The sequence below is a fragment of the Oryx dammah genome, unplaced genomic scaffold, assembly GCF_014754425.2.
Source record: "Oryx dammah isolate SB20612 unplaced genomic scaffold, SCBI_Odam_1.1 HiC_scaffold_15, whole genome shotgun sequence".
Classification (NCBI taxonomy): domain Eukaryota; kingdom Metazoa; phylum Chordata; class Mammalia; order Artiodactyla; family Bovidae; genus Oryx; species Oryx dammah.
The window spans coordinates 26,144,807-26,157,932 of record NW_024070199.1 but is presented as its reverse complement, the minus strand read 5'-3'; the positions used below and the strand labels follow the sequence as shown (position 1 = coordinate 26,157,932).

General features: G+C 34.3%; 1 protein-coding gene across 1 annotated transcript; it reads right to left on the bottom strand.

The window, feature by feature from the left end:
• Window positions 1–1,183: 1,183 nt before the first annotated feature.
• LOC120874397 (putative olfactory receptor 8G2) lies at window positions 1,184–2,782 on the bottom strand. The gene is made up of 2 exons (XM_040255766.1): window positions 2,759–2,782; window positions 1,184–2,125 (listed from the first exon to the last, which is right to left on the bottom strand). The coding sequence occupies exon 2, from the start codon at window positions 2,117–2,119 to the stop codon at window positions 1,184–1,186; it is 936 nt and encodes a 311-aa protein (XP_040111700.1). The 5' UTR covers window positions 2,120–2,125; window positions 2,759–2,782.
• Between the last annotated feature and the right edge of the window lie 10,344 nt (window positions 2,783–13,126).

Here is a 13,126-nt window from a genome sequence, read left to right as displayed (position 1 = left end):
TTGGATCTGAAATTTTGCATTTCTTACAAGCTCCTACCAGTGCTATGGATTCATGGTCCAAACTGCGAATAGCAGATTTAGAGTATCGGGACATATTCTGACAATTTATCTTACTGTTAATAAAGCCAGAAAGTCTTATTAATGAATTTAAATCATTTTTATGTAGTAACTATATTTAATTTTTATATAAATAGGTGATATAAATAATTGGTTAAAAATTTAAATCTATAAATAATTGAATTTTATAATTATGGAGCAAGAATTCAGAATATTGATGCAGTATTTGGGGGTTTTAAATAAAAAATAATAATTTATTATTATAATAATTTCACTAATAATAATATCACTAATAATAATTTTACTTGTTAAATTGTATATTTAATGAAATTGTTATTAGGCAATTATATTTCATAATCCTTCTTTTTTAATATACTTTTGCTTTTTTTCCAAAACTGGAATAACTGGAAGCAGTCTTAGATTTTAGCATGATGTAATATAAATTGGAAACTCACATTAGGGAGCACTAATAAAATATGATTAAATGTATTAGGTTCAATTATTTTTAAAAGATTTACAATTGAGTGACACAGTGCCTCTCAATCATTTTTCCACATTGAAACTGTCAAAAAAACTCAATCATTTACTCAAATGAAATAAGCTTCAATTATACTAGAGGTTGCCATAAGAGAATATGGTAAACAGTTACCCATTCGAAGATAAGGCATAGTGTTTATATTTCATAAATAATTCATTATTTGTTATTTTTATTGAAGTATAATTGCTTTACAATGTTAGTATTTCCTTTACAACAAATGATATTTGTTTTTCTCTTTCTGCTTTACTTCACTCTATATGACAGATTCTAGGTCCTTCCACATCTCTACAAATAGAAACATAAAAAAATATATTACTATAATTTTCTTCATCATCATCATTGCTGTAGTTCTTGCTTTATTGTAGTTCATTAAAAATAAAACAAAGGCTCTGTTAATCCTCAAAAACATTTTATTTTATTCTTCCATTTCTCCATTCATAATCTTTGTAATATACCTTTGGAGAAGTGTCCAGGAAGAGAATGTTAGAGATGAGTTATATGGGGAAGTGTCACTGAAACTATAAATATTTAAATAACAAATCTAACTCACGGCAAATTATTACTATGACATCACGATACAGATTCAGTTCATGAATGTTTTCTACTGTCCAGAATTTTTCTCAGAGCAAACTTGACATCTTTATTCCGCAGACTATAGATGAAGGGATTCAGCATGGGCACAAGGATGGTATAAAACACAGATGACACTTTCCCTTGGTCCATGGAGCTCACAGATGATGGCTGCAGATACATAAATGACGCAGATCCGTAGAAAATAGCAACACCTAAGAGGTGGGAACTGCAGGTGCTGAAGGCTTTAGACCTGCCCTTGTTGGAGCGGATTTGGAAGATGTTGGAGAGGATAAAAATGTAGGAGGCGAGGATAGTTAAGGCAGGAGTCAGGAGGTTAAATGCACTCAAGAATATGACCAATAATTCGTTGATATAGATGCTGGAACAGGATAGCTCAAAGAGTGGGAAGAGATCACAGAAATAATGGTTAACCACATTGTTCTTGCAGAAAAAGAGTCTCAACATAAATCCTGTATGGACTGTGGATCCAATGACGGCCAAAATATAAACTCCCACTGTGAGGCGGAAGCAGATGTGATAAGACATGGTGACATTGTAAAGCAAGGGGTTACAGATGGCAGCATAGCGGTCATATGCCATTGCAGCCAACATGTGACACTCTGCAATAATAAAAACAATGAAGAAATACAACTGAGTCATGCATGCAGGATAGGAAATGATGTTCTGCTTTGTCACAAAGTTCACAAGCATTTTGGGGGTGACAACAGTGGAATGACAGAGGTCAATAAAGGACAAATTGCTGAGGAAATAATACATGGGGGTGTGCAGGTGAGAACTGAGCCCTATCAGTGTGACCATGCCCAGGTTCCCCACCACCGTGACCACATAGATTCCTAGGAAGAGGAGGAAAAGGGGCAGCTGGAGCTGTGGCTGTTCTGTGAGCCCAGCGAGGATGAACTCAGTCACTGAGGAGTGATTTCCTGCAGGCATTTCTCTCTGGGTAGTTTCTGAAAAGGAGAGAGTAAGGTATAGTTTTTAGACTCATGACTTTGCTATGCCCCCTATTAATGGTAAATTACATAGAAAATTAATCATTTGAATTTTCTCTTGGTTTCTGTGAATAATTTTAACTCTGGATAAGATTACCTAAGTAATACTTTCTTAATTAAATATTTTTGCACCTTTATATTAAAGGTATTAAATTATCTAGTTTAAAAGTATTTCAGGCCTCTGGCTGATTATCAGTTTAGGTTTTTGAGTGATTACTCCCTAGTTTGAACATTTCATTTATCTTTAAATGTTTTTTTCTAAAGTGTGGTTTGCAGACTTGAAAACTTAGAAGACCTATTAAAAATGACGGAAGCTGATTGAGCATCAACCCAGAAAGAGCAAATCCCATATAAGTGCAAAATCTTTTATTCCCTAGCAACTGATTTCTGCCAGGGGTGAAAAGAGACACATTATTACTAGATTTCAGAATTATTTTTCTGAAAATCAAAAATTTGGGTTTCTACATAAAATCATCAGATTTTTAATATTGTTCTTGAATTAAAATAACACAGACAACATTCATTATGCAGATGTGATACCTGAATTGTCTCACCTTTAACCTGCTTGTGGTCCAAATGCCTCTGTCTTTGCTTGAGAGAAGAAATATAGTGCTTAAGTGAATATGCCTTAAAGTCCAAGTGTATGTGTTCTTCTACTGACCCATTATTTACAGTTGATAAACCTGGAAAAGTAAAATAACTTCATTATTTAATTAACAAGGTTTAACACTCTGAAAATGGTTATAATTGTTGTTATAATATATCAATCAAAAATAAGAGATAATTATACACTTCAAAATACATAGAAAAATCAGTTATAATGTTTAAGCCATTTTTATCTTTCATTAACTAAGAGGGTATAAAAACAGTCATAAAATTAGAGGATATAGAATAATAGATGCAGTTCCCTATTCTATTAAATAATAAACATTATTTTATCTGTTTATGGATCAAAGTATATTAAAATAATTTCCACTTGAATAAAAATTAAAAAGAAGAAACAAACTCTAAAATGTTCTACCTCACAGCTAAATAAAAATATAATTGAAATGAATCTTAATTCTAAGCAAAAAACTAAACTATTAAACTTTTGGAAAAAACACTAAAATATGGTTTAAACTATGGTTTAAGTACTAAACTATAATATTGTATAGTTAGTATGTATTAGAACACCTGCTAACTGTACAATATTGATCAATTCTGTTATATCCAAATTTAAAATTGTTCTTCAAAGTGTTTGAAGAAATTATTAAAACATTAAAAGCAAGCCACTCACTACAGACTGTTACTGAAAATATAAATTAATATTGAAAAGACAATAATATGAAGACAAGCAAATTAAAAAATAAGAAAACTATTTGAACAAATACTATCACAGAAGATAAAAGAATAATTAATAAGCATATGAAAAGATACTAAAATTACTATTCATCAGGGAAATGAAAACTAAACTAAAACATGAATGAAAAAACACTACACATCTACAAAAAAAGAGAGAGAAGAAAAGAAACAGAAATGAAAACTTACAATCCAAAATTTTGAGACAAATGTGAGGCAACCAGAGGTCTCAAATACAGATAGCTAAAAAAGGTATAAAATTGTCCAACGAATTTGAAAAATTGACAATTTTTATAAAGTCAAGATAACACATAATTTAATTACTCTAATCTTTGGTGTTTTATTCAAGATAAAAATAGATATATGTCTACATAATGACTTGTACAAAAATGAGCATAGAGTATTTGTTATTAACAACCAAAAACACGAAATAAGGCCAGTATTCAACCAACTAAAATAAATTGTGATATGTATGCACACAGAGTAGAATACTACTCACCAATAAAGTGCAACAAATCACAGATACATGCAGATTAATCTTGAAAATATTATCTTGAGTAAAAAGAGCCAATATGCATAGAAGAGAAGATGCATATCTCCATTTATATAAAGTTCTAGAAAAGGAGACTAATCTATAAAGAGATAAAAGTAGACCAATAACTGACAGCATGGGGCTTGGGAGAATAACTGGCAAAGGCCATGATAAAAGATTTTAGGATGATTAAAAAGATTTCATGTCATTACTGAGATGTTGCTTTAAGAGCACAGTGTATGCAACTATCAAAACTCCTGTAGGTGAAATTTATTCTTAGAATGGGTACATAATTCTTTAAGTAATCTTGATAAAGTTGTACCTTGTTATGAGTGTGAAAAAATATTAATATACCAAAATGCATTTTAAAGTAAATTAATAATATTAATTTAAATAGAAAATCTAACAAAAATTGGAAAGGATTAAGGAGGATCTCAACAAGATTTGTAAATGTGTATCAATGTGTAATTTATGCATAATTCCATTGCATGTAGCAATTAAATGACATGTATTCTTATTAAGGGCACATAGAACTTTAAAAAAATTATTTGTATGTGCTTCACAAAATTATTTGTATGCAGGTTCATTCTTCAAGCTAAAATACCATTTCAAATGTTTTCACTGGTCTTCAATTTAAGAAAGGAACAGCAGTAATTTTACAGATTTCCTCCTAAAATATAGAAAAGAAAACAACATCCGATAGTAATAATAACCTTGTAGAAAAGGCAGAACAGATCATGAGTTCTAAAATCTGTTTAAATAACAGGCATAGCAAGCAACAGACTTATTAGTGGAATATGACATATGTCCTCTGGTACTGTGAGAGTGACAAAGATAATTAGTCTCCATTCCTATTCATTATTTTCCTGAACATATTAACAAATTCAATAAGGCAATCAGAATAAAGTAAGGATTGGAAAGGAAGAAATAAATCTCTTATGTGTAGGTGATATGACTGAGTAGGTAGAAAAAAGTGATAGAGATAAGTCTCAGAAATTAATAAATTAAATACAAATTCTAGACATTAAGTTGAATGCTTGAAGGTAGATTTTTTAAATTTAAATTTATTTATTTTAATTGGAGGCTAATTACAATATTGTATTGGAAGGCAGATTTTTATAAGAAAATATTTCATTTTAGAATTTACTTATTAGTGTATATCTAAAATAAATTCACTTTCTCTGTGTGCCATATGATGTGTATGTATGTGGATGTGTGTGTATGGCTAGATTCAAATTGCTAACATTAAATTTCCATAATTGTAAAAAAGATGGATCTCTAATTTTCTTGTTTGTAATGTTCTTGTTGGAACTGTTTTTAAAACCTCTTGACCACATAAGAGATTTAGAAAATGATTGTTCTCTTTCTATTATTGGAGTATAAAAAGTACCTTAAATGTCTGGATGTGTTTCCAAGTGACACAATCTAGGCCTATGGTGTCCTTTGAAAAGTAAATGCTAGTCTCAGTTGTGTTCGACTCTTTGTGACCCCATGGCCTATATTCTCTAGGCCAGAATACTGCTGTGGATAGCCTTTTCCCTTCTCCAGGGGCTCTTCCCAACCCAGGGATCGAACCCAGGTCTCCTGCATTGTGGGCAGATTCTTTCCCAGCTGAGTCACAAAGGGAGTGCAAGAATACTGGAGTGGGTAGCCTATCCCTTCTCTAGTGGATCTTCCCGACCCAGGAATCGAACTAGGGTCTCCTGCATTGCAAGCGGATTCTTTACCAACTGAGCTATCAGGGAAGCCCCTGGTGTCCTTGATGGTCAAGTTTTTAATAACAGGTTGAAATTGTTGAACACTATCAGTTTTTCAGATTTTTTTCTTTCCTTTTTGTTCTACTTAACTGAAATTGCAAGCCATTTACCATTTTGAAAATTGTCAGGTGGTTTTTATTTTTCTTTTTTATCTTCCATGGAACTAAAATGTCGTGAATAGCTTATAACAGTGCTGAGGTCTTGGTCTTCATCATTGAGGGAGTCAGGTTGAGTCTGTGACATCCATAAACTCCTAGGTGGTCACCACTGGCCACATTGTCTTGTCCACTTAACCTGCTACCTCATACAAATATGACCATATTCTGAGAGTGCCATAAGATTAGGAAGCACTGTGCTACACTTAAATTACATCTGTAGTTCTGGGTTTTGTTATAGATATTCTTTTTTTAAGGAGAAACATTGACTAAATGGAAGGCAAATAAAAACTATTGAACTTGGAAAATACTTGAGGGCTTCCATGATGCTCAGACAGTAAACAAATTGTTTGCAAGGCAGGAGACCTGGGTTCTATCCCTGGGTTGGAAAGATCCCCTGGAGAAGAAAATGGCAACCCACTCTAGCATTCTTGCCTGGAAATCCCATGGACAGAGGAGCCTGGCGGGCTACAGTCTATGGGGTCACAAAAGAGTCAGACATGACTGAGCAACTATCAGGGGGTATTCTTTTTAAGGAGGAGCATAGAAAAAATGGAAAGCAAATAAAACATATTGAACTTGGAAAATATTTTAAGGTAATGGCATAATTAGCAAATATCATCATATATCTCAAAGATATAGAAAAGAAAAGAAAGAGAAGAAAATAGAATTTATGTACAGTATTAGAAAGATCTAAAAACATATGCTTTGTGAAATAAAAGGAAAATATTATAACAATTTGAATTCTTAGAAATAAGTGAGACACTTATTCTTAATGACTGAATACTCAACCATACTTCAGAATTTGATCCACTTCCAGAGACAGTGGAGAAAAGATTTCCTCCACCACATATGAGACAGTGTGAATATGTACCCTACTTCTTGCCAGACTCAGCTCACATTTGGTTCTGTTTGTGTTTAGAAACTTTACTTCCTACTTCAGAAAATTTTCGTTTTCTGAGATGGGTTACATTCTCTCAAACTATCTGTATTTGCTCTTCTTTTCACATGAAATAATAGCCTTATCAACCTCATCTATCTCTTGTTTTCTGGTAAATATTTATTTCTTTTTCAATTTCATTTATATTTGCTTTCATAATGGGAACCTCCAATTCCTTTTAAGTAATGGGACCTTCTTACTGCATGCTCAGAAAACTCATTTTTGAGCCACAGTTTTAAGACTTGATCTGCACTGTAAGCCAATGCGTGCATGCTAAGTCTCCTCAGTTGTGTCCAACTTTTTGCGACACTATGGACAGTAGCCCTCCTGGATTTCTGTCCGTGGGATTCTCCAGGCAAGAAAACTGGAGTGGGTTGTCATGCTTTCCTCCAGGGGATCTTCCCAACTCAGGGATGGAATCCATGCCTCTTTTGTCTCCTGCACTGGCAGGTGGATTCTTTTCCCCTAGTGCTACCTGTAAGCCAGAGGATGGGCCAAATCAGACTAAACTGTCCTCTGCATCCAAGTAAACAACACACATCTGGCACATCCTAGCAGGTTAAAAAATATTTTATGAAGAAATGAATAATAATATGGATGAATTAAGATAGCATGAGACATTGCCCTGAATTCCCAAGGTGATTGCTTCCAGACTTAATAGTCTTATAACACAAGTATGAAATCAAAACACTTACCTTTTTTACTCCTGGGAAACTAAACATCAATTTTTCTTTACTTTGGCATTCTGCTTTCAGAGGAAAATAGCATTAACGATTTGTTGGGAGTAATATGAACCCAGAATTCTTTTGTCCTTAGTGCTGGGATAGCAGGCACAGCCTTGGTGTCAGAGCCATTTTTGAAGCTGGTCTGCATCGCAGATCAGCATCTCCAATTCTAAGTCTTCAGTGTTTATTCTACAGCTTCAGTGAAGCAAACATCCTCAGGACAGTCCCCGGAGAAGTTATGACTGCTGTGCTATGAAGGTTTGTCCTGGGTTTAGATGTTCAGGGCAATAAATAAAATAAAGTCAAATACCCTCTAGGGATTTCCATTTCTCAGTGAACAAGCTCTTGAGAAAAGAAGTAATTGCAGTTGATATTTCCCAAACTGTTAAAATTTTTCTTTCAAGAGGAAATCTTTGTTAATTCTGAACAATTCATGATAAAGATTAGTTCACAGGGTCTCCTGAGAACATTTTTTTTTTTTTTTTTTTTAGTGCAGATCCGGATCCAGCAAGTCTGAAGGATATTTGAGATTCTATTTCTTATAACCTCCTAGTCAATGCTTTCCCTTCAGTGTCAATAGAGTGAATAGCAGGTTTTAGAGGATCAGGACATACCCTGACAAGTCATCTTATTGTTAATAAGGCTAGAAATGTTAAAAAATTAAATATTTCTTCATCGCAAAAAAATATATTTAATTTGTCTTATGTACAGGTAACATGGGGCTTCCCAGGTGGCACTAATGATAAAGAACATGCCTGCCAATGCAGGAGATGTAACAGACATGGGTTAAATCCCTGGGTTGGTAAGATCCCATGCAGGAGGGCATCACAACCCACTTAGGTATTCTTGCCTGGAGGATCCCATGGACAGAGGAGCTTGGTAGGCTACAATCTATGGGGTTGCAAAGTCAGATACAACTGAAGCGACTTAGCAGGCACACATAAGTAATGTAAATAATTGATTCAAAAGTCAAATCTATATAAAACTGGAATTTGGGGTAGTTCAGAATATTAATCAAATATGTGATTTCTTTTTCAGGTAGTCATTTAAAATAATTCTACTTGTTAAACTGTATATTTAAGGAAATATTTTCTTTTTAGGGACCTATCTTTCAAGTTCCTTCTTCTTTCTTTTTTTTTTTATTTTAAATTTTTATTTTTACTTTATTTTACTTTACAATACTGTATTGGTTTTGCCATACATTGACATTAATCCACCACGGGTGTACATGAGTTCCCAATCATGAACCCCCCTCCCACCTCCCACCCCATATCATCCCTCTGGATCATCCCCGTGCACCAGCCCCAAGCATCCTGCATCCTGCATCAAACATAGATGGCGATTCGTTTCTTACATGATAGTATACATGTTTCAATGCCATTCTCCCAAATCATCTCACCCTCTCTCTCTCCCTCAGAGTCCAAAAGTCTGCTCTACACATCTGTGTCTCTTTTGCTGTCTTGCATACAGGGTCATCATTACCATCTTTCCAAATTCCATATATATGTGTTAGTATACTGTATTGGTGTTTTTCTTTCTGGCTTACTTCACTCTGTATAATCAGCTCCAGTTTCATCCATCTCATTAGAACTGATTCAAATGTACTCTTTTTCATGGCTGAGTCATACTCCATTGTGTATATGTACCACTGCTTTCTTATCTATTCATCTGCTGATGGACATCTAGGTTGTTTCCATGTCCTGGCTATTATAAACAGTGCTGCAATAAACATTGGGGTACATGTGTCTCTTTCACTTCTGGTTTCCTCGGTGTGTATGCCCAGCAGTGGGATTGCTGGCTCATAAGGCAGTTGTATTTCCAGTTTTTTAAGGAATCTCCACACTGTTCTCCATAGTGGCTGTACTAGTTTGCATTCCCACCAACAGTATAAGAGGGTTCCCTTTTCTCCACACCCTCTCCAGCATTTATTGCTTGCAGACTTTTGGATCACAGCCATTCTGACTGGTGTGAAATGGTACCTCATTGTGGTCTTGATTTGCATTTCTCTGATAATGAGTGATGTTGAGCATTTTTTCATGTGTTTGTTAGCCATCTGTATGTCTTCTTTATGGCTGAGTACCACAACTTCTTTATCCATTCATCTATTGATGGACATCTAGGTTGCTTCCATGGCCTTGCTATTGTGAATATTGCAGCAATGAACATTGGGGTATCCATTGAGTGTAAATATTAGACTGATGACAGATAGAGATAAATAAAGAAATATATGCATCTCTGAGTGCTGTAGAAGGGAGCCACAAGGATTCAGACACAACCCTCCTGCTCTCCAAAATGTCAGTTCCTTGTGTTTTTCTGTTTTATCTTGCTTAAACAATATTCTCATTTTTCTAATCTTTGTTTTTTACTTACCCAACATTCTCATTCATTAATTATGGCATAGTTTAATTTTTCCTTTCTTTAGCACAATTTCTACACAATTAAAAACAATAAAAGAGAGATTTGAAAATTTTTAATCAAATATTAACTTCCTAAATTATGGATATTTTCCACAGTCTCCAAATAAATTTAATGATTTTCTTTGTTATGTGAAGATGTATATCACCTAATAACAACAAAAGTGTTTTATTTTCATGTTTCAACAGATATCATATTGTTATTTTTATTTAAAAAATTAGATTTTAATTTATGATTCATCATATTTCTTTAACTTTTCTCTCATTCTGTTCTCCTTATCCTCTGAAATCTATTTGATAGTTAAGGTCCCTTAGTTAAGGGCTTCAATAGTGTAACAGTCAAAAAGATCTTATTCTATGTGCCTATGAATGTGTTTCTTATGATTACATTAAGTACACACTTAATGAAAAGTGAAAGTGAAGTCGCTCAGTCGTGTCCGACTCTTTGCGACCCCATGGACTGTAGCCTACAGGGTCCTCCATCCATGGGATTTTCCAGGCAAGAATACTGGATTGGGTTGCCATTTCCTTCTCCAGGGCATCTTCCCCACCCAGGGACTGAAACCGGGTCTCCCGCATTGTAGGCAGACGCTTTACTGTCTGAGCCACCAATAGTATGTACTTATTATGAGTTTATTTTTAGTTGATTTTTCTTTTGTATTAGACTGTAAACTCAATACAGTAATTGGCACAGTTCCTGACTTAAAACAAATACCATAAACATGCGCTTTTAATAAAAATATTGAAAGAAATTTAGAGATAAGTTACAGACTAAACACAAGTGAATGAAATGCTTACACTGCCTGAGTTGAAGTGAGTAAACAAGGAAATCTTTGCCATCATTTTATTAGCAGGAACAAGTAGATGAATGAGGAAATCTCTGTTCATGAGGAAGTGTGAATATTAGAATGATGACAGGTACAGATAGATAAATAACTATGAATATCTCTAAATGCTGTGGGAGTGAGCCAAATTAAAGGACTCTAAATTTTAATAGTTAAGAGTTGGGATTCAGACAGAGAATGGTTGCTTTCCAAGATATCAGTACCTCGTATTTTTCTCCCCCATTTTTCTGAAGGAAAAAATTATTCTCATGATTCTGCTGGATAGTTCTGAGTCCTCACCTTGCATGACTCCTTGTTGTTGAGGGTCAGGATCTAATAGTCTGTTGTGAATCATTAGTCCTGACCTCTGAACATGTCGGCAGCCTTCTGTTAAGGTTGGTTGACATGAATGATGATTTTATACTCTCTGGTACTGATGTTAAAAGTCTGATGAGGAACAAATAATAATAATGATCTCCCACTAGAATCTTGTTTCACAAGTATCAACTCTTCAGAAATAATCAAAATTTCTCTTTTACCCATTGACTCACCAGTGTTTAATATATGTGGTGCTTTGCTTTTGTAAGATTATGTATTGTAAACAAGGATGTGATAGATTTTGTTTGAGCTCCAAGGACTTCTCTGTAAAGCTAATTTAAAGTTCAAACTTTGGGAAATTTTAAAGACATACACTAAAGGAATTTTCTAAAGTAATTGCCCATGAGGAGTAAGTAGAAAATCAGAAGGGAAAACCTTTGTGTGTCAGATTTGAAACTTTTTATTCTCATTGATCTTTGCTAATTCTACTTAGACATTAGGATGTATTCATAAGACTTGACACATATTAATACTAATATTCAAAATATTTAATGTGTGGTCTGCATCAGCTGGATATTGACACCCCATAAAGACTAACTAGGAAACTGATGACTTTATTTTCCTCTACTACTAAAAGGGAAATGCTGAGGAAAAATATAGAGATGTATGTGTTATATATGCTTCTTTTTAATATAAATTTATCTATTTTAATTGGAGGTTAATTACTTTACAATATTGTATTGGTTTTGCCATACAACAACATGAATCTGCCACAGGTATACATGTGTTCCCCATCCTGAACTCCCCTCCCTCCTCCCTCCCCGTACCATCCCTCTGGGTCATCTGCTGTCTAGGTTAATCATAGCTTTTCTTTCAAGGCACAAGTATCTATTAATTTTGTGGCCACAGTCACTGTCCGCATGGATTTTGGGGCCCAAGAAAATAAAATTAGTCACTGTTTCCACTTGTTCCCTATCTATTTGCCATGAAGTGATGGCACCAGTAGCCAAGATCTTAGTTTTTTGAATGTTGAGTTTAGAAAGAATTTTACCATCCCTCTGGGTCATCCCAGTGCACCAGCCCCAGAGGGATGGTACAGGAAGGGAGGTGGGAGGGGGGTTCAGGATGGGGAACATGTGTACACCCATGGCGGATTCATGTTGATGTATGGCAAAACCAATACAATATTGTAAAGTAATTAGCCTCCAATTAAAATAAATAAATTTAAATTTTTAAAAAAGAAAGAATTTTACCACTCAATGATATTTAAACTGGAATAAAAGAATTACAAAATCACAGCTATAGACCTCATGAAATTTGAAACTTCGAACTAAGGAGGTCTAATACTTAACATAATGAAACATAATATGAAAATAAAACTGGAGTAAACTCAGAGAAACATACTTTGGCCACCTGAGGCAAAGAGTCAACTCATTGGAAAAGACCCTGATGCTGGGAGAGATTGAAATAAGGAGGAGAAGGGGATGACAGAGGACAAGATGGTCAGTGGTTGGATGGCATTGCCAACTCAATGGACATGAATCTGAGCAACAGGAGATGGTGAAGGACAGAGAAGCCTGGCATGCTGCAGTCCTTGGGGTCAGAAAGAGTTGGACATGACTGAGTAAATGAACAACAACAGAGAGACATACAAATTTGAATGGGTCTCCTAATGGATTCAGAACTAGGGAACATTAGCTGCAACATCTTGGAATTTGTATTAATTTCAAATTATCTTCTCTATTGCTTATTAGTTCTGACTTAATTACCAAATAATTCACCTCTTAGAGTTCAAATAATATATTTGTTGGAAAACAAGTTACACCTATTACAAAGGGATCAATTAAGGATAGAGTTTTTTCTATTAAATATATTCTAGATAATTATGAATTGGGATTTCTTGGCAGTCCAAATAACTGATATGCCACCATGATATTGTCTCTGT